General features: G+C 39.0%; 1 protein-coding gene across 1 annotated transcript in view; it reads right to left on the bottom strand.

The window, feature by feature from the left end:
• Positions 1 to 22,493, bottom strand: part of LOC103365520 (glutamate receptor ionotropic, kainate 2) — a gene marked incomplete at its 5' end in the record, with an annotated part of 88,599 nt that overhangs the window by 46,758 nt on the left and 19,348 nt on the right. The window contains one exon of the mRNA XM_008292976.1: positions 14,726 to 14,951. Within this exon, the coding sequence (XP_008291198.1) occupies positions 14,726 to 14,951 (226 nt within the window). The remainder of the gene's footprint in view (positions 1 to 14,725; positions 14,952 to 22,493) is intronic.

A 22,493-nucleotide genomic window follows, 5' to 3' on the forward strand; every position in this document is an offset into this window, starting at 1 on the left:
TGTTAGCATGCCACACGTATCGTAATTGCATTTTTCTGTTTTGTTTCAGTTACTAATTGTCACGTTGACTTCGAGAAATCTCCATAAACATAAGAAAAGCAAGCCTTGTGTGTGGAGTTTCTTAAATAGTTCGCTGGCTGTCTAGCAGCACACAGTTACGTGCAGTGAGGACAGTACAATGGCTGAAAGCAAACAAACAGGTCCACCTCTGAATGGCTCCAAAAGAACAAAATTAAGGTTTTAAAGACACCAAGTCAAAACCCAGCCTTAAATCCAACTGAGGTGCTGTGGCAAGACCATAAAGGGCAGTTCATGCTCAAAAACCATCTACACACGTGGACAAAATTGTTAGTACCCCTCGGTTAATGAAAGAAAAACCCACAATGGTCACAGAAATAACTTGAATCTGACAGAAGTAATAATAAATAAAAATTCCATGAAAACTAACCAGTGAAAATCAGACATTGCTTTTGAACCGTGGTTTAACAGAATTATTTTAAAAAATAAACTCATGAAACAGGCCTGGACAAAAATGATGGTACCCCTGGAAAAGACTGAAAATAATGTGACCATAGAGACATGTTCAATCAAGGTGTGTCCTCTAATTAGCATCACAGATGTCTACAAGCTTGTAATCAGTCAGTCGGCCTATTTATAGTCACTGTGCTGTTTGGTGACATGGTGTGTACCACATTAAACATGGACCAGAGGAAGTGAAGGAGAGAGTTGTCTCAGGAGATTAGAAAGAAAATTAGAGACAAGCATGTTAAAGGTAAAGGCTAAAAAACCATCTCCAAGCAGCTTGATGTTTCTGTGACTACAGTTGCACATATTATTCAGAAATTTAAGACCCATGGGACTGTAGCCAACCTCCCTGGACTTGGCCGCAGGAGAACAACTGATGACAAATCAAGAGACAGATAATACAAATGGTAACAATAGAGCCCAGAACAACCTCTAAAGACATTAAAGGTGAACTCCAAGGTCAAGGTACATCAGTGTCAGATCGCACCATCCGTCGTTGTTTGAGCCAAAGTGGACTTCATGAGAGATGACCAAGGAGGATGCCATTGTTGAAAACAAATCATAAAAAAGCCAGACTGGAATTTGTCAAACTGCATGTTGACAAGCCACAAAGCATCTGGGAGAATGTCCTATGGACAGACGAGACAAAACTGGATCTTTCTGGCAAGGCACATCAGCTCTATGTTCACAGATGCAAAAATGAAGCATATCAAGAAAAGAACACTGTCCCTACTGTGAAACATGGAGGAGGCTCTGTTATGTTCTGGGGCTGCTTTGTTGCATCTGGCACAGGGTGTCTTGAATCTGTGCAGGGTACAATGACATCTCAAGACTATCAANAAAGACACTGGGCAAAAATGGCATCTTTGGGCGAGTTGCAAGGAAAAAAACACTTCTGACCAAAAAAAGAACATAAAGGCTCATTTGGCATTTGCAAAAAAAAAAAAAATCTAAATGAGCCCCAAGACTTCTGGATAACATCCTGTAGACAGATGAGTCAAAGGTGCAACTTTTTGGAAGACATGGGTCTCGTTACATCTGGCATAAAGCCAATACTGCATTCCACAAGAAGAACATCATACCAACAGAGAAACATGGAGGTGGCAGTGCGATAGTTTAGGGCTGCTTTGTTTTCACAGGACCTGTAGCCATGAATTCTGCTCTCTACCAGAAGGTTCATGACCTGAAGCTCAAGCATTAATGGGTTATGCAGCATGACAATGACTGAAAGCAAACAAGCAGGTCCACCTCTGAATGGCTCCAAAAGAACAAAATTAAGGTTTTGAAGACACCAAGTCAAAACCCAGCCTTAAATCCAACTGAGATGCTGTGGCAAGACCATAAAGGGCAGTTCATGCTCAAAAACCATTTACACACGTGGACAAAATTGTTGGTACCCCTCGGTTAATGAAAGAAAAACCCACAATGGTCACAGAAATAACTTGAATCTGACAAAAGTAATTATAAATAAAAAATTCTATGAAACTTAAGCAATGAAAATCAGACATTGCTTTTGAACCATGTTTTAACAGAATTATTTAAAAAAATAAACTCATGAAACAGACCGGGACAAAAATGATGGTACCCCTAGAAAAGATCAAAAATAATGTGACCATAGAGACATGTTCAATCAAGGTGTGTCCTCTAATTAGCATCACAGGTGCCTACAAACTTGTAATCAGTCAGTCGACCTATTTATAGAGTTACAAGTAGTCACTGTGCTGTTTGGTAACATGGTGTGTACCACACTAAACATGGAGCAGAGGAAGCGAAGGAGAGAGTTGTCTCAGGAGATTAGAAAGAAAATTACAGACAAACATGTTAAAGGTAGAGGCTGTAAGACCATCTTCAAGCAGCTTGATGTTACTGTGACGACAGTTGCACATATTCAGAAATTTAAGATCCATGGGACTGTAGCCAACCTCCCTGGACTTGGCCGCAGGAGAACAATTGATGACAAATCAAGAGACGGATAATACAAATAGTAACAAAAAAGCCCAGAACAACCTCGAAAGACATTGAAGGTGAACTCCAAGGTCAAGGTACATCAGTGTCAGATCGCACCATCCGTCGTTGTTTGAGCCAAAGTGGACTTCATGAGAGACGACCAAGGAGGACAACATTGTTGACAACAAATCATAAAAAAGCCAGACTGGAATTTGCCAAACTGCATGTTCACAAGCCACAAAGCTTCTGGGAGAATGTCCTATGGACAGATGAGACAAAACTGGAACTTTTGGCAAGGCACATCAGCTCTATGTTCACAGATGAAGCATATCAAGAAAAGAATATTGTCCCTGCTGTGAAACATGGAGGAGGCTCTGTTATGTTCTGGGGCTGCTTTGTTGCATCTGGCACAGGGTGTCTTGAATGTGTGCAGGGTACAATGACATCTCAAGACTATCAAGGTATTCTAGAGAGAAATGTGCTGCCCAGTGTCAGAAAGCTTGGTCTCAGTCACAGCTCATGGGTCTTGCAACAGGATAATGACCCAAAACACACAGCTAAAAACACCCAAGAATGGCTAAGAAGAAAACATTGGACTATTCTGAACTGTCCTTCTATGAGCCCTGATCTAAATCCTATTGAACATCTGTGGAAGGAGCTGAAACATGCTGTCTGGAGAAGGCATCCTTCAAACCTGAGACAACTGGAGCAGTGTGCTCATGAGGAGTGGCCCAAAATACCTGCTGAGAGGTGCAGAAGTCTCATTGACAGTTACAGAAATTGTTTAGAATAGAATAGAACTTTATTGATCCCTTTGGTGCAAACCTCAGGGAAATTTATAATAACAATAATAACAACAATAATAATAATAATAATAATAATAATAATAATAATAATAATAATAATAATAATGATAATAATTTATTATTACTTTTGTCAGATTCAAGTTATTTCTGTGACCATAGTGGGTTTTTCTTTCATTAACTGAGGGGTACCAGCAATTTTGTCCACGTGTGTAACGTAGCCAAAGTAAAACTATCCTACAGAGAAGAGTTTGGCAATACTCTTCCATGGCAATGTAAAAACAGATCACAAGCTATAGTAAACATTTAACTGCAGTTGATGCTGCCAAGGGTGACCAGCCAGTTATCAGGTTTAAAGGGCCAATTACTTTTTCACAGAGACGATATAGACTTTCAATAAATCTTTGAAAAAAAAAAAAAAAATCATCATTTAAGAACTGCATATTGTGTTTTCTGGGTTATCTAATACTAAATAAATGTTAATATTAATTTAATGATCTGGAACATGTGAGTGTGAGAAATATGCAAAAAAGATTAAATCAGGAAAAACACTTTCACAGCACTGTACATACAGCAACTTCAATTATCTGTTTTGGTGATGTAGACAGTTGCAATAATTTTTATTTTTTTTTTTTAGGTCATGGACACTTAAATTCTTGTGAATTATTATGATTGACTACAGAGACCAACTTCTCTGAGCCAATTTAAATAGGGCTCATTTGATACACTAATCAGGCTGCAATGCAAGAAGGAAGTTCTTCCTCCAAAAACATTAAGTTTGTTGCTGATCACAGGGACAAAGAAAAGGACATCTGGAGGTAAGCTCTGTGGTCAAATGAAACAAACAAAAAAAAGCTATTCGGCCACAATTACCAGAAACAACAAAAATACATTTTTAGCCAGTTTTATCCAGTAACCCTGTCTGAACTTTTAGAAGTGGTTTTACGTACAAGAGTGTCTTCCAGCCCTCTTGATGTGATACCTACCAAGTTTTTTGTGCAGGTAATTGAAACGATTGGACCTAATCTGCTCTCTGTTTTTAACAGCTCCTTGGATACTGGTTGTGTCCCTGATTATTTTAAGGACTGCATGTGTGACCCCACTGCTGAAAAAGCCTGGGCTGGGTCCATCTCAACACCAGAATTATAAACCAGTATCCAAGCTACCTTTTATTTCACAAATTTTAGAAAAAATAGTGGCCACACAGTTTTTTAGCAGCACTGGAGGATAACAATGTCTTTGAAAAATTCCAATCTGGTTTCCAGAAGTACCACAGCACCAAAATGGCCATGCTCAAGGTGACCAATGATCTTTTAATGGCAGCAGATGACGGTATGTGCGCTATCTTGGTACTTCTGGACCTGAGTGCTGTATTTGACACAGTTGATCACAGCATTCTTTTAAAGAGACTGAGGCACTGGGTGGGGATTTCAGGTACAGTTTTAGAGTGGCTTTATCTTACCTTACTAATAGAAGGTTTTGTGTTGCAGCAAATAACCACGTCGTCATTTTATCCAGTGAAGTACGGTGTGCCTCAGGGGTCTGTTTTAGGTCCAATTTTATTTTCTTTGTACATGCTTCCCCTGGGGCACATAATGCACAGACATGGTGTTTTATTTCATTTTTATGCTGACGACACGCAGCTGTACCTGCCCGTTAAGGCCACTGACCCAGGGAAGTTTAGTGCTTTAAACGACTGTATTGAGGATGTGAGAAACTGGATGTCAGAGAACTTCCTTCAACTAAATGACACTAAAACCGAAATCTTGGTCATCGGGTCCCAGCAGATGGCAAAACAAATTCTGCCATCTGCTGGCCTGCTAGTGGAAAACATTAAGCCTGCTGCAAGGAATCTCAGCATCTGGTTTGACTTTAACCTGAACTTTGAAAAACACACCACAAAACTTGTACAGTCATGTTTTTATCATCTTAGAAATATTTCAAAGATTCGTTCTTATTTCACTTTTGAAGATACAGAGACAGTTTTACATGCTTTTATTTCCACACGGCTAGATTACTGCAACAACGTTTTTATGTGTCTTAATCAGAAATCTCTGAACAGATTACAGACAGTGCAGAACGCAGCTGCCAGACTTTTGACCAGGAAGAGGAAATGTGAGCACATCACGCCTGTTTTAGCTCTTAGCACATTTGCTGCCAGTACATTTTAGGATTGACTTTAAGATTTTATTAATCACTTTTAAAGCACTCAGCGGTCTATTTCCTATGTACGTTGCCGACCTTTTAACACCGTGCTCTCAACCTTGCTCTTTCAGATCCTCGGGCAAAGGTCTTTTAACTCTTGCAGAGGTCCGGCTGAAAACAAAGGGGGACAAAGCATTTTCAGTCCGGGAGCTGAGGCTCTGGAATGACCTGCCCAAGGAAATCAGGTTGGCTAATTCAGTACTCTCTTTTAAGTCACTTCCTAAAACACATTTTTATCCTAGAGCTTTTCCAGATTTTATGTAAGTTTTAAGTTTTATAGTTTTATTTGTGTGCTTTCTACTTTTAACAATTATTCTGGGTGCTGATTGTATTTTAATTTTATTGTATTTGTATTTTTATTGAAAAGCACTTTGTAACATTTGTTTTGAAAAGTGCTCTATAAATAACGATTATTATTATTATTATTATTGTTATTACTATGTTTGCAGAAGAGAAGGTGGGGCCTTTAACTTGAAGAACATCATACCAACCATTAAGCAGAATTGTGCCTAGTATGCTCTAGGGCTGCTTAGCGGACACAGGAACTGGTACGTAACACAAAGTAAATAGAATAACGAAGAAGGAGGGTTACAGACACATTCTTTGGGAAAACTTAATATCATCATCCAGAAAGTTAGGTCCTGGGTTTGGTCCAGTTTGTATTCCAAAAAGACAATCACCCCAAAACGTACAAAATCCTCATCTATGGGCCATGAATATTGACAGCAATTTTCATGAATGTTTTGCCATTATTCTTGAGAAATTATAAAGACATCAAAGGGACATGTACACTGATCATACTGACAGTTCTCATATTTTGTTGAGTCATGTGAATTTTCTGGATGTATGTTAACCAGTAACCCACCTTTGGGTATATCATGACAAACATAGGTCACGCAGTTAAACACTGCCCGGTCGCTGCTCGTGCGGTTGATCGGACAACTGCAGCAGCTTGCATTGCTTATATCTGTATTTAGTATTTTTGATTGGTACTTTTTCCAAAAGTTAGTGGGGGAACATGTGATCTCTCAGCTGGCCATCTGTGTCCAGTTGCCATAACTTTTTCCCCCCAAATTTTGTAATTTTAACTTTTGCTTTTTTTTGTTTTTTGTTTGGAGGCTACCCGAGAACTTACATCAGCTGCAACATGGACAACTGGGGATGTTTCTGGGCTCTGTTATTTCTCCTGTTTTGGCTTTCTTTGGAGTTTATATTGAGAACTACAGCAAACTCAATCCTCCTGGCAGACACCAGAGACTTTCTGTTGCGGTTCACAGTCCCCCCCACTAACCATGGCGTTACCACCTACACGATAAACAATAAAAAAACAGAAGGTAACCAGGAGGAGGAAGAAGAAAAAGGGTGTAATTAGATCCAGACTGAAGAGGGAGAAATGTAAAGACTTGGTCATCCTGACCAACACCTCATTTCATGCGTTTACAGAAATGTGGTTAAAGAACAAGGACATTGATGACAGGCTGCTCATTCATTTGTTCTGCCAGTCAGTCATGGACGGCTCCATCTTTGTTTTATAAATGCGCATCCTATGTAGACCCATTGTCTTTACAACAGTATTTGCAATTTTTATTTTGTAAAAGCACCATTACAACGAGCAACGATTAGAAAGAGACCTACGTCTGTCCATTGTAGAGCTGGAAAGCTGCCAAGGGCTCTGCCAGGGCCGAGGTAGTAATGCAGGCCAACATATGCTCTCTGTACAAGTCAATGAGCTATATGCTAAATGGCCTGGCTATATGGGAATATGGGCTACATGTGGTAAAGGGTAATAAAGACCCAGGATTAGCAATTTAAATACCTTGTTCTGACTGCATGTGGATGGGTCACCAAAGAGTAATAACACCAACACCCCTTCCTTCAGGATGGGCAATCACTGTGATGCACAAGGTGCCATAGGTAAGCACTCACTTTCCCTACATTCCCTTCACCTCTTCAAGCCGCCTTTCTTTTAGTGATGTTTACATAATATGGCAACATTCTTCCACTGTATAACACAGAAGCAGTAAAATATATTAAATGCAGGTTTCATACCAATGTGAAGTATACAGTCATCTACAGGCAAATTCAAACATGCACACACACACACACACACACACACACACACTGTAGCAAGGCTTCTAAAGCAGCACATCAGTCAGGCAATGCAATCACGCAAAGCAAATATAGCCTACCTCCACTGTTTTCACACACAGCTAAACAGTCACTCAAATTACCTTTTGTGGCTGGCTAGCAGAGCATACACAAACAGCAGCACACTACCGTGCCAGCATTGACAGTCCCAAAGGACATTCCCCTTGTTCTTCTGGAGAATACAGCTACTGGATATCATTTATCCTCTATAGAGAGAATCTTTTAAGGGAAATATTGATGATTTTTGGAGTACAGTTACTGTTAGACTACAGGAAATGTGTCAGTTTCCAAATTGCGTCAGGTAAAATTTTGGAAACATGTAGAATATTTCTATATACTAGCATATTTTCCAATATTCAATGAAATGTGGCAGCCATAAGTAGTCTTGGGCTGTGTCTGAAATCACCCCCTATATCCTATATAGTGCACTATATTCAATTCAGTTCAATTTTATTTGTATAGCGCAGCTTACAACACGTTATCACACAGTGCTTAACAAAGTAAGGTATAGACCTTACTTATATGGGGTGTTTGCCATTTTGTAGTGCTGTCCGAATGTTAAGTTACAGATGTTACACCCTATATAGTGCACTCAAAATATCCCACAGTGCACCGTGAACAGTAGTGTACAGCCGATGGTCACTAACCGAGCAATATGGACTATCATGCATTGCGCAAAAAGAAACGCAAACTAGACGAACGAGAGTGCAAAAATTTGTCATTAAAATGTAATTAATTTCCTGTTTATGTTTTCAATTTTATTTTACCCGTTTCTTAGATGGGTTAGATGAGATGGCAGCGTGCATGGAGGCAGCGGCCCCTTCGGGAGACAGCAAGAGAGAAGAGTGTCTTGTCTATCCCAAATGTTCATTCGGCAAAACTTACAGCCGAGAGACTTTGCTGAACATCAGGGCAATGAACGTCGCTAAAATTGCGGTGGTCTGTTGTGATTTGGACATACTACACCAACATGGAGTCTGATCAGAAACTACATCAGCAGTTGCCTGAGAGAGAAGGAAGTGCAAGTGGTATGAACTTAAACAAAGGAGGAGGAAGTGAGCCAGGATACATGCCAGGCTAAAGGCTAACACCTCCAGACCAGCAGTACTGTTGCGTCTGCTCTCCAATGTCCGCTCCCTCGACAACAAGCTGGATAAGCTACGTTTGCTGGGAGAAACCCACAGAGAGTGGACAGACTGCTGTGTGGTTGCTTTTACAGAAACATGGCTCCATGACAACATCCCAGATGGACATACAGCTGGTGGAGACGACATCGTTCCAGGTGGACAGACAGACAGCTAACTCTGAACTTTCCCAGAGCCGCTGCAGGAGCAGGACACTGAACATTGTCAAGGACTCCTCACACTCTCTCCATGAACTGTTTGAACTGCTGCCATCAGGTAAATGTTTCCGGAGCACTAAAGGAAGAACCTCCAGACTGATCAACAGTTTCAACAGCTTCATTCCACAAACTGTCACAATGCTGAACTGCTGATCTGGATATGTGAACACTTCTTTATTTATTTGCTTTTAGTTTTTGGATCCTAAATATCCTGCTAGCGGCACAAATCGCAGCTAGCAAGCGACGTAATTAATAGCTCGACAAGTGTCAGCAATGTTACTTTGCTGAGGAGCTCCCTACATAGTTGACTCCATATTTCACTATATAGTGGTCCCTACATGGTGAGTAGGCAGCAGGGAGCGAGTGGATGGTTTTGGACACAACCTCATACACAGCATGTGATAATATGAGTAGGACAGTCTTGAAAAAGACCTTAAAGCTTTTAAAAATTGGTGAACGCACCAACTAAGGAGACACAAGCTATGTCTCTCTAAAATCCTGTGAAATTCTTTGAAAACAAGCTGGACAAGCTGAAGAGCTCTGTAAATGTTTTGCACAGAGACATGGCTTCTGGTAAATAGCCTAGATAACATTATGATTAAGGTTTGGGCAAGTAGGCATAAATCCAAAAGTGGCAAGTATAGACGTGGAGGGCTTGTTGTTTTTATTAACAGCAAATGGTGCCACCCCAGTCACATTACTGAGAAGAACCATTTCTGCACAACATACATTGTATGTTAGCAGTAAGGCCACATCCACACTACATGTTGTGTGTGGATCCAAAATATGACATACAGTACATCGTGCAACTAAACTGAATGCATACCTGTGCCAAATCACACAATTATACAACAAAAGTATTTTTCTTAATTTGAAATTGTATATTGCATTTGACTGCAAATTTGAAAACCACTCCTAAAAAGACCTGATTCAAAAACCAGATCACCTTGGGAGCTGTTTTTTTTATTTAAAAAAATCTCTCTTAAACAGTCTAATGACGCTTGGTTTGACTGATCAAGACACGTAGACTTTACTGTATATTCTGGTTACACCTCTCTGTTAATGAGTATTATACAGATTAAGAGCAGTGTTGTATGTCGTCATTATGACAACCTGTTGTGGTTCTGCAGGTACTTAACCAGGCTTTTTTTTTTTTTTTTTTCCTCACCCATCTTTTAACAGGATTATGACAATCAGCTGCTGAGCCTTGTAATCAAATGTTGCACCCAGGCCCGGAATGGCTAATTGGGACAATTCCCGGTGGGCTGGTCTGATGTTTGGGCCGTGAGGGCATATATTTTTAAGAGTATGGTGTGGACTTGTTCTATATGAAAAGTGCCCTGAGGTGCAAGATGATTCAGCACTACATTAATGGAGCTGACCTGAATTGATCAGAAGACTTTGTAAAAAGGGGAGATTTGTGAATTATGACTATTTTTAAAATGTGATTTAGAGTCAGAAGCAGAGTGTGTGAACAGGCAAGCATTAGTTCTAATATAATCACTTTTTATGGCCAGACTATAGTAGTGGCCTTTTCTATTTTTTATCATTACAAGTAAGATAGCAAATACACAAACTGAAAGGGAATAGGATGAAAGTAATATGAAATAAGCCTGCATATTTTGCCATTGAGAATATCTTAATTGGTTAAGTCAAAATGTGTTTTCCATATCAAATGGGCTAAAGCTTTAAAGATTACTATTTTTTTTATTATGATATAGGTGCAGGTAAGTCTAGGGAAACTGGAGGAAGTGTGAAAGGGAGAGCAGAGTCTACTCAGGGACTGATTACAGAGGCAGCAGCTCAGCAGCAGAACCCTGAACCACAAGTTAGGAATGAGACAGATGAAGATGAGTTCATTGATAGTTTTGATTACTTTGCTCGCCTTCAGTCACAAGATATCCATAAATTTTTTTCTTATCATCCTCATTAGACCCCTAATATTGCTATAGGAAAAGTTTTCAATAGCAAAGATGGAACTAACCACAAGTGGCTGACTTACTGTGAAAAAAAAAGTGTCTCTGTACTGTTCTGTTTGTCTGGCATTTGCGCCTGTGGTAAGTGATGGCCCTTTCATAAAGGGAGGCATGAAAAGCTGGAAACACATTCACCAAAGGATAGCAGAACACGAAAAAAGTAAGACACACAGACAATGCAGATTCTTACTTTCTGAATGTACAAAATGCAGATGTAAAAAGCCTGTTGACTGGTAACCAAATGTCATTGCATAGTGAGCAAGTGGAACAGAAACACCAGGTGATGGAGCTCATAGTGGATGTTATTAAAGTAAAATGTGCCCTTAGCAGGGGAGATAAAAAGGAGGCAGGCTACAGCCTATAAAACACTGCTGTTAATCATGACGTCTTTGAGTTGATTCTACTTTTGAGTAAATATGACATTTGCCTACAATAGCGTATAAACACTTGCACAGAAAACAGCAAGAAGCAGCATGAAACTGGTGCAAAAGGCAGAGGGTCTCTAGTTACACTGCTGTCAAAAGACATGTTCAATAAAGTTGTGGATGTAATCAGCAAACTGATAAAGGCAATTATAGCCGAAGAAGTAAGACAAGCTGGCATGTTTTCAGTCCAAATTGACACCACACAAGATATCGGCAGCAAAGACCAGTGCTCCATCATCCTAAGATATGTAGCCGATGTCATTTATGAAAGATTGATTGCCATGGTGGACTGTGAGTCATCGACAGGACAGCATTTTGCAGAGCTCCTGAAAAAGGTTCTACTGGAGCTTAATATTGATATTGGCAAATGTGTGGGCAACTCCACAGATGGTGCAGTCAATATGCAGGGACAGTATCGAGGGTTTTCTACACTCCTCTCTGAGCACTCCTCCAATCACATTCATATATGGTGTTGTGCACGGCTTTTGAAACTTGTACTGGCAGACACAACAGGCAGTGTTGTGGAAAGTGTATCCCTATTTTTGCTTTTTAATGATATAGCTGTTGTCCTAACAGAGTCATACAAGTGCATGCAGAAGTGGGAAGAGATGAGTCAGGACAAGCATCACAGACGACTGTGCCCAATAGGGCCAACCAGGTGGTGGGCTAAGGATCAAGCACTAAGTAAAGTGTTTGGGTGCTTTGGGAATCGTCAGCGAGCCTTGTTTGTTGAAGTGCTTATGACTTTACACACCATTGTAGACGACAGAACACAACAGCCAACTGTGAGGGCAAAGGGAAAGGGATTCATCGACGACCTTTTGAGGCATGAGACAGTGCTCACTGCTCAAATTTTCCTTCGCATTTTTGAGCAGACATCCCCCCTTTCAAAATACTTACAGACAAGGGGAATGGATATCATCACAGCTCAAAGTTGGGTTGAGAGGACAGAGGAGGGTCTCAGGGCATGTGCTAGGGACTTTGAAGGAGTTAAACATGCAGCTGATGAGTTTGTGAAGTGGGCTCATGGAAAGTTGCAAGAGGAGGACGAGTGTGAGCTGGCAGTGCAGACTGCCCTTCCTTTGAGAAGGTTCAGAAAAAAGAAAAGAACGCCAGGAGAGCTTGCAGAAGATGGACAGCTAGCATCAGCTGATACTGACTTTAAAGTTAAAGTTCACAATGTCATTGTAAAAACCGTGACAGACAGTATCTATGGAAGGTTTTCTGCCAATGCAAACTTTGCTCATATTTTGCCTGTCTAGACCCTCAAAACTTTGCTCATGTGAGGGAAAATAGACAGCTCTGCTCTGGAACAAATAAGCAGATGTCCCCTCTGGAGGCTTACACTGTCAGGACAGCGAGTGGAATGCCACAAGGAAGCAAGGAGGATCCTTCCATGGAACAGCAGGATGTTGAACTAGAGAGCAACATTTTTTCCTCCTCTAAAAACTGTCATTTGTGTTCATCTCATCCTCTCTCAGTACCATCTGCTAACTGATGCCTACCATGTGATGGACTGACCTACAAGTTGCTGTTAACACTGTCCTTACACAAGGAGCCTGTGAGAGAAGTTTCTCAACAGTGAAATTCATTTAAAAAAAAACAAAAAAACAGACTCCAGAGCACTTTGACCCAGGAGAAACTTGAAGCGTTCATGCTCATGTGCACTGAGTAAGAAATTCTCAATGCATACTGGAATAAACAAAGTCGCAGAGACCAGTGCACTGCTCAGGTGTTTATTAATGTTTTAGGGTTGGCCATTTGCCTTGCCTTTTAACTCATGTTTTCATATTTGTGAAATCTAAGTTATGATGGAACTATTTCCTTGCAGAAGAGAAAGAGACGATAGTGTTATTAGAAAGTGCAACACTTTTTATTTCATTTTTTATTAATTATTTGTTTAATGTAATATTTAATATTTCTATTTACTCTTTAGTTTAATTTTTAAGGTTTGGATAGCTGTGAAGACTTATTTGAACAGAATATAGATTCTGATATTGCTGAAAAGGATGTGTTGTGAAGAATAATGTCAGAGATGTGTACTCATGTTGAAATAAATCTACATTGTGAAGCAGCCCTTACTTGCACTTAACTGAAAATATTTTTAGAAAAATACACTAAATTACAGGGCTTTACAGAACAGTGCACTATTTTAGCCTTAACATGTAAGGTTATAATTACACGATTTTAATAATAATAGGTCATGATATAAAGTGGGCCGTTCTGAGGCATGAAACTCCAGGGCTGAAAATGAGTCCCACTCCGGCCCTGGTTGCACCTCCAGGCTCACAATGTGTAATGTGCCACACTCTCTGTTGTTGTTACATTGTTGTTCACCCTGCTACAGATAGCCCCAGGATTTTCCCTGCTAAGCAGTCCTCCACATGGTTTACCCTCAAGGATGGATTCTTGCATAAATTCACAAAGTTTGCACCACTTTTGAATTGCAGTATTAAAATACAGTAATTTACATTTTATAGATATATTCATGACTTCCATACATCATTTACATCAAGGCGGGATCATATTTTAGCTTTGTCCTACTCATTAAATTTGTGGTTATATTTGGAAACTGCAAGACAAAGTCATTACAATTGTATCTGGTAAAGCACACACGAAAAAAAGTTTAAAATGCATGTGATTGTGAAATGAAATAGGAATAATTCTCAGGATTCTGGATCGCCAACAACACAACCTGATATTTTGTTTTAACAATTTCCCAACTGTTATGTCATTTGGTAGCGACTGTAGGCAAAATAGAAACAGTATGTTTTAGTAGTAACAGTAGCAAACTTCTGTGGTATTGCTGGCATTGCCATACAGTTGTAGCGCTCAGCAGGTCAGCGCGACATAAAAACATATGGAAAACATAACACCAATTTTAAAAATTGATAATTCAATGGTTCTTTTATGTCATGAAAACTAATATTCTGCCCTTAATTAAATAAAAGTGAAGTACTCAGAAATAGATCTAGAAATTGAGGTGTTACATATTTAGCTTATGCTGCATTCAGTGCCATGATGCTTTTAAGTACTTACATCTATACAGGTATATTAAGCAATGCATGGCATATGCACTATAAACACATGGCACAAAACTTAGACAGCAAAGGACCAAATGGAAGCACAAGTCAAAACGAAAGAGAGAAGTAGATAACTCCTGTTTTCTTGCTTGTGTCTGATACTGTGCCAGTCACGGCAACACTTGCTACCACTTGAATTTTGAATTTCACTATGCACTGCTGTTGAGTAGCCTGTGGCTTTTGAATGCATACTATATGTAGCGTACGCCACAAGTGAAATAGTTAGTTTTTTGCTTCAGCAAAACATTGCATATCATTGTACCATACTTACCCATTGGGGTGCCAACCCCGTAGGCTTTGGAATCAATGAGGCCTCCAATTTGTGTAAGGTTGCAGTTGCGCTGTGTGACAAACTCGATTGTGGTGGACTCCATGAGGAATGCGTAGTCTGAGGTGAGCACACGGTGAATGCCTTCCTCAACATTCTTTACCATCACTGAGTGCCTCCGACTGCTCATGAACTCCCACATCTTATCATATGTAGAGATCTTGGTTTTCTGTGTGGAAACATAGAATTTCATTGTAAGCAAAAAACAAATGTTTACTTAGACATTGAACAATCTAAAGTAAAATGATACCATCTGGATTTATTCACTGTAGAAGCTATGTATCGATGATTGAGAAGTTCATGGTTGGACATCAATTTAGAATAATACTGTTCTGAGTAACTAAAAAAACAATGACTGGCAGAGAACTCACAGCACTCATGTATTATTGTCAGTGTATGCAGCTCCATTAATGCCCACAAACCATCAAAAAAAAAAAAAAATTCAACTGTCCAGTTCATTTCATTAGCAAAACATGTCATTTGCTTCAGCAGAACTTTTTTGCAGCTTCAGGATTACTATATGTTTCCTGTCTGCCTCAATCATCATCACTTACCAGAAAACAACTACTGAAGCAGAAAAGCATGTTAAATAGCAGCAGGAGTATGACCATAATGTACATCTCTGATGTCTATGCTCCTGTTATTACCCATAGGTAGAAGCAGTGGTAGCATTGTCAGTCGTTGTGTGCTTCGCTTTCTACACCTGTAATCACTGAGAAAAATCCAAGACCTTATTACTCTCTGGGGGAGAACATTTGAGGGCATTTTTGAAGCCATTTGAAACCTAATTAAGTCACATCTTCAAGGTCCTGCCCGCCATTATTGTGTGTAATGACTTTTTGTGGCTGGTCGATATTTTAGATCAACTGGGTGATTTGCGGAGTGCCTATCAGAATCTTTTGGAGTCATCCTTGACAAATCAGGCGATTGAGCATGCAAGCCTCTGACTGCTGATAAGGCGAGAGCAGTGGCTGTGAATACATGGAGAGTCAGATAACCACCTACACTCTAAGTCAGGCAGAGAGCCGAGATGGGATTCCCATAGCCTCCACACAGGGACTGAAAGCTGATTACACTGAAACCATACAAGAAATCTTGAAAAACACAACTGGTATACACAATGAATGCCAAACCAAAATAGAAAACAAGTCCAAAATAATCCATCCATAGCTTTGCAGAATATGTCACATCCGTTTAGTTTAGGAAAACTGAAACAGAATATCCTAGCATATTCAATAATTTAAAGTATGAGGTGCAAATGTTCTCTGCTGTCAGATCCTATCAAGTCATCACCTGCTTCATAAAGTTTTCATCCGCCTGCCTTGGTTGAAAAATGCAGTTCCTTTGCTGTATCTGCAAAAATCTGATAAATCCTCTCATGAAACTGAAGTGGACGTAGATTAGTAAATACTTTAGAATCCCCTTTTGTATTTAGATCTGTGCTGTCAATGTTAGTGTGATTTTAGCATTTTGTTTTGTATGTCCTTAAAATACAATCAGAATGTATGTTCATCTACAGATGACACTACAAAAGTTGAAAGGCCTCTGGGTAGGCTGTAACAAGCAGCAATTCAATTCAATTCAATTCAATTTTATTTGTATAGCACAGTTTATAACACATTATCACACAGCGCTTTACAAAGTAAGTTATAGACCGTAAAAATGGTGAGGTGTGAGTGAGTGGTGTGGTGTGGTGAGGACAAGGAAGAAGCCAGCCAAAAACCACCATCAGCTTGAGTTAGAGCAACATGATAAGAGAGTAATGGTCTCTTTTACTGCATGGGTAAATCTTTACAATATGCATGAACTGGTACAATCTCATATCAATCATGACTAAAACATTGTCATGATTGATATGTTTATCATTATCATGGTAAATAAATAAATACCACCGCAAGTCTTGTAAAATTCATCTTCAGTTATAACTGGTTAGCCCTGTGATAGACTGGTGACCTGTCCAGGGTGTCACCTGCCTTCTCCCTGGAGTCAGCTGGGATAGACTCCAGCCCCCATGACTCTAGTCAGGATTAAGCGGCGTATAGATGATGGATGGATGGATGGATGGATGGAACTAGTTGCATTACATTTTCTATATTTTTACTGCCATAAAATGTTCATTGTTAAAACCTTTAGAAAGCAGTGAGTAAGTTTAGCAACTATTTGGTTAAATGATGGTCTTGGGAGACCAGGAAGACTGGCAGGAGACAACATGCAGACAGACACAAAAAAATGCCCATAACTGATAATTGGGATGGATGGGGGAAAAAAAGTATTACTGATATTACATGAATGTCTTACAAGAGGAGTGAGAGATTTGGCAAAGTTGTTAGGAATTATTGTCAGTAAATCATAAATGTCTACCAAATTTTGTAGAAGTGCTGACTTTGATCTGCTGGTGATCTTAGATGAAAAGTCCAGAGGATTAACAGTCCTCTGGACTTCATGGATAACGGCCACATCTTGGCTACTCCCTCATATTTTATGTGAACCCAAAAACGTGAACATCAGGAGCACATGAAGCAAAGAATTCATTCACTCTGAACTATGAATGTTTGTACAAATTTGAATCCATTTAATATTAAAAATACTAAAGATGTACAAGTGTGGAGGGCCATCCCCTGAGCCACGCTGCCTGCAAAGCTACTAAAATGTTAATACTAACTTTCAGCTTCCAATAAAAATTAATTATTATTCCTAACCTGAAGCAAGTGTTTTGGTAGTCTAGACTACCAACACACAGGACACATGAAGGACCTTGGTTCAGAAAGTCATGTGTGTAATTTACAAAACTATCCACCACACAGTTTCACGATGTGACATTATCTAGAATTATAGGGAACATAATTCAAACAATAATTACATTTTCATGAAGTTATTTGGAGCAAATATGTGAAAGCTAACAACGCTGACAGAAGACAAGGAAATCCTGATGGAAAAACCTTTGGAAAAATTAAAAATAAGTACATAAAAACTGTTAAATTCATAAAACGGTGGATTTATTATTTGTATATTTAAAATGCTGGCATCATTTTATCAACCTCCTTTTCACTTTGCTCCAGCAAAACTTATGGCAATATTGCATTAAATTTGCTATGAACATCCATGCTTGTCAGAGGATTTCCCTTGAATGACTTTGGTGAATGTGTTAGCTCACCTGTAGCACTATTTGCAGTGAATATTTGCACTTTGCAGAGGAAAAAAAGCTTTCCAATAGGATTGTAAGTGTTCATCTTCTATGACACCATAGTCACATGTGAACTTTGCTGACCACTAGTAAGGCTTTAACAAGAGCGAAACTGTCAGTAAATTGTTTGTTCAATCTAGTTAACATTGTGGGTTGTAATGAATTGCCCTCCCAAAATTAACAAAAAAAAAAAAAAAAGAGCCAGCCCCTGCATAAAAAACTAAAAATTACTTTTCAGCCAACAGCAGCACTTCAGAGGCAGGGCTCTTTTTTGAAATTCAAGTCAAGTGAAAGAAAAGTGATACTTATTCTTATTTTAATCCAAATGGACTTTGATCTCAGCACTAGCTGCACAGTGTGTGTTGAATTGATTATAGTTGACTCTGTACTCTGTACTGACTCAGTTTGTTCATGTTAATGATCTTTCTTCCACCCGCCGTAGAGTTACTTATGGAGTTCCAGCACGCTCTGTGTTAGGACCTATATTATTTACCTTGTACATGCTCCCCTAAGGAAGCACTGCATACATTTCCACTGTTGCAGACGACACCCAGGTATATTTATCTATGTAGCCAAATGAAACCAATCAATTGGTCAGACTCCAGGCATGTCTGATGGACATAAAGGCCTGGATGACCTGGAATTTCCAGTTAAATTCAGACAAAACTGAAGTTATTGTATTTGGCCATAAACACCTTGAAACAGATAGCTACTCTAAATGGCATTGCCTTGACCTCCAGTTCTACTGTGAAGAACCTTGGAGTTATTTTTGACCAGGACATGTCGTTCAATAGACATATAAATCAAGTTTGTAGGACAGCCTTCTTTCATCTACGTAATATTGCAAAAATCAGGAGCATCCTGTCTCAGAGTGATGCTGAGAAACTAGTCCATGCATTTATAACTTCTAGACTGGACTATTGTAAATGCTTATCAGGATGTCCCAATAACTCTCTCAAAAACCTTCAGCTGATCCAAAATGCTGCAGCCAGGGTTCTGACAGGAACCAGTAACAGAGATCATATTTCTCCTGTATTAGCTTCTCTTCATTGGCTCCCTGTAAAATCCAGGATAGAATTTAAAATCCTGCTTTTAATATATGAAACGCTCAATGACCAGCTCCATCTTACCTTAAAAACCTTATTGTACCATACCATCCTAACAGAGCCCTTCACTCTCAGACTGCAGGTCTACTTGTGGTTCCCAGAGTTTTGAGAAGTAGAATGGGAGAATTGCGTTCTCTGTTTAAATTTGTTAGGTCTATACCTTACTATGTTAAGCGCTGTGTTGTAAACTCTGCTATACAAATAAAATCAAATTGAATTGTACGTGTTATAGTACGTGTTCTATTGACTTACTTTGCATTCCTGCTTGCGATTTTTGAGACTGTAGCCAGTAAAAAAAAAATCTAAAATTTCAATCCAATTCTTGTGGTTTTGTGAGTAACGGCTTTTCTTTTTCAGACCCCAATGGAAACGTCAGGTGGTACTGTCATACAACTGTGAGTGGATGTTTCTTTTGGCTTTGCATCTTGTCTTGTCTCAACAGCCAATACAGGTGTCTTAACCATAGAAACAACTAATTCTCAATCTTAACCATTAAGTTTTACTTGTATCAAACTTAGCCAACATTATTCAATGGCAAATCAGAAAGTGAAGTTAAGAAAATGACTTTTCTACCTCTACACAAAAGCTCATTTTGCCATGAAGTAGAAGGACTTGACATGTATTTGTTTTGTTCCCCTTGCCCCATAGAGATAAAGTGTCATTTGTTTGTCTCTGTGTTTGTCAGCAAGACTACATAACACTACATTCTACGAGTGCGGATCCTTACATTTTGCTTGCGTTGTCCTTCATGGAATGCACTTCCTGAGTTCCCTTTTAGTTTATTTCTGTGTTAGTTTCTTTTGATTGCTTTAAAAATGTACAAGTGCTGCTTGATGGAGATAATATATCTATAAATGACACTTTTCTTTAACTGACTGACTCATGGTTCTTTGTTATTCTGTCTACCCTACAAAGAGACTGCAAATGTTCTTGCGAAGTTGTAAAGATATTTAAGTGAGCATTTAGAGCACAGCTGATGCAGAATTCTGCCAAGTTTTTTATCTATGCAAAACACATGCATTCAAATTCCTCACAAAAACCTAAAATCAACTTCTAAATTGAAAGGCACTCCCTGTAGGCCCTGTCAGACAGCTATATGCCCTTCCATGGAAAGTTCAGCATCTTCAAAACATCAAGTGTTCATTTGTTAATTTGCTTCATTTCTCAGCTTTGCAAGTAAAGGAGGGAAGCTCGTTTAGTTCTTTGGGAGCCTAGTTCCTCATCAACAGTGCACAGTCAACAAAATAACAAATCAAACTCAAACTGCTCAAAGGCTTTCGGGGAAAGGAAATAAAAGTGCACAGTCAGCATCAAATAGCAGACTCACAGAAGGGAAACTCATGTAACATGACAAGATTTTGAGTTTCAAGCCTATATTTACTTTGTGATATTCTTTTTTTTAATTTATTTTTTGTATATATTTTTATTGCCACGTTTCCAAACATCTACATACAATCCACACAAAATAAAACAGAAACCCAATGCTCCAACCCAACCCAAGAACACGCACATACACTCATACATACACAAACACACACACACACACACACACACACACACACCATGGAGGAGAGTGATGCAATCAAAACAAAAGTTGTAAACTACAATACCAAAAAAAAACAAGAAAAAAGAAGAAAGACTTTGTGACATTCATCAAAAAGAGTTTGGACTAGTGCATGGCCCTGAAAAAGATTGTCTGTTAACGTTTGCAAGGTTCTTTAAAAAGAAACTCTTTAAAGTAAATTACATATACAGGGTCTCTTCATTAAACTATGACCCTGGATTTTAATAGTGTCCCCTGCATTAGGAGTTATTTATTTAGAAGATGTACTGTAGAATTGAAGGTTTTAGTTGTCTTATTTGTATGTATTTATGGTAATTATTACAGTGTGTAATAAATGAAATGAAATTCAGTTCATCCTTCAGTGAAGACTGTGTGAAGCTTGGTACAGACTTGGTCTTCTCATGCTAGTCAGAAACTACATATTTAATTACTACAAAACTTCAGGTTATGTTGGGTATCACAGCTTGGTCCTGCATTTTGAATACAATACACCTAAGTCGGGTGCTAAAAGGTGTACTTACTGTACTACATATCAAATCTTAAAGTACAATATTTAGTTTTTCTTTTTTAACTACAGGATTATTTGACATTGTGGCATGTTTAAACACAGGCACATTTTAAAGTTAACAAAAGATGGTGATCTTGTTTTTTACAGAGGAAGTCCAAGGTTGACATTAACCCGAAGTGCTTTTCTTGCCCAAACCACAGTCTCCAGTGTGAGAGCTGAGCGCTTCCTACATTTGCCATCCATCAAAACGACTTAAGACGACAGACTGTGATGATGACACATTTGAATACACAATTTATTGTATTGTATTGCATTGTATGTGTGTATGTATGTATGTGTGTGTGTGTGTGTGTGTGTGTGTGTGTGTGTGTGTGTGTGNGCACAGTCAGCATCAAATAGCAGACTCACAGAAGGGAAACTCATGTAACATGATACGATTTTGAGTTTCAAGCCTATATTTACTTTGTGATATTCATCAAAAAGAGTTTGGACTTGTGCATGGCCCTGAAAAAGATTGGCTGTTAACGTTTGCGAGGGGGGGGGGGTTCTGGTGCCATTGCATAGTTGATTGAATTTTTTGCAAAAATGTTGGGCACATTTCCATCAAATTTGATCTTAGTTACAACTTGCGTACAACACTCCACACCCATTATTCTTGTGTAAAATTCTCATAAATTCATCATTACATACCAATGTAATGCAATGATTTCAAAGGTATTTGACAAATATTATTATATATGATATATTGATATATGTAGTGTACTAAAGAGCAGAACAACAGTTTGTTGCCAGTGGCATGACACCCTTTCTCACAGCTGTAAATTCGGTAAGAGACCATTTGAGAAGACAACTAACTCAAAATGTTCATCCAAATGGACCACCTAAGTCGGACGTTACATCAAAATGACCTCTCACGATCCTTTTTGAGACAACAGGACATCTCCTACCTCCCTAAGAACTGGTAATAGTGATAAAGTGTCAGTTCTGAGAATCACCATACCTCTGGAGAAGAGGAGATTGCATTTTTACTGCGACCTCCTGACCTTTTCTATCGACCAAACACTCAGAAGTGTCTACACAACAATTAACTTAACAATTTCAAATCCTAAAAAATCAGTAAATTCAGCATCACCAGAGTGATGATCTCAACATCTGGACTCAGTCTATGACACCAGGTCATCAGGACCAGTATTAAAAAGAACACCTCACATCTGAAGTGTTTGTGAAGAAGCACACACACCTGATACACAAACACCCTCCTTCTCTCTGTCACTGCTATACCAGACACAAAGACTTTAATTCTAAGGATATATAACTCTAAAGTCCTGTTTTTTTTTGTTGAATGTGTA

Source organism: Stegastes partitus, unplaced genomic scaffold, assembly GCF_000690725.1.
Source record: "Stegastes partitus isolate 25-593 unplaced genomic scaffold, Stegastes_partitus-1.0.2 Scaffold849, whole genome shotgun sequence".
NCBI lineage: Eukaryota > Metazoa > Chordata > Actinopteri > Pomacentridae > Stegastes > Stegastes partitus.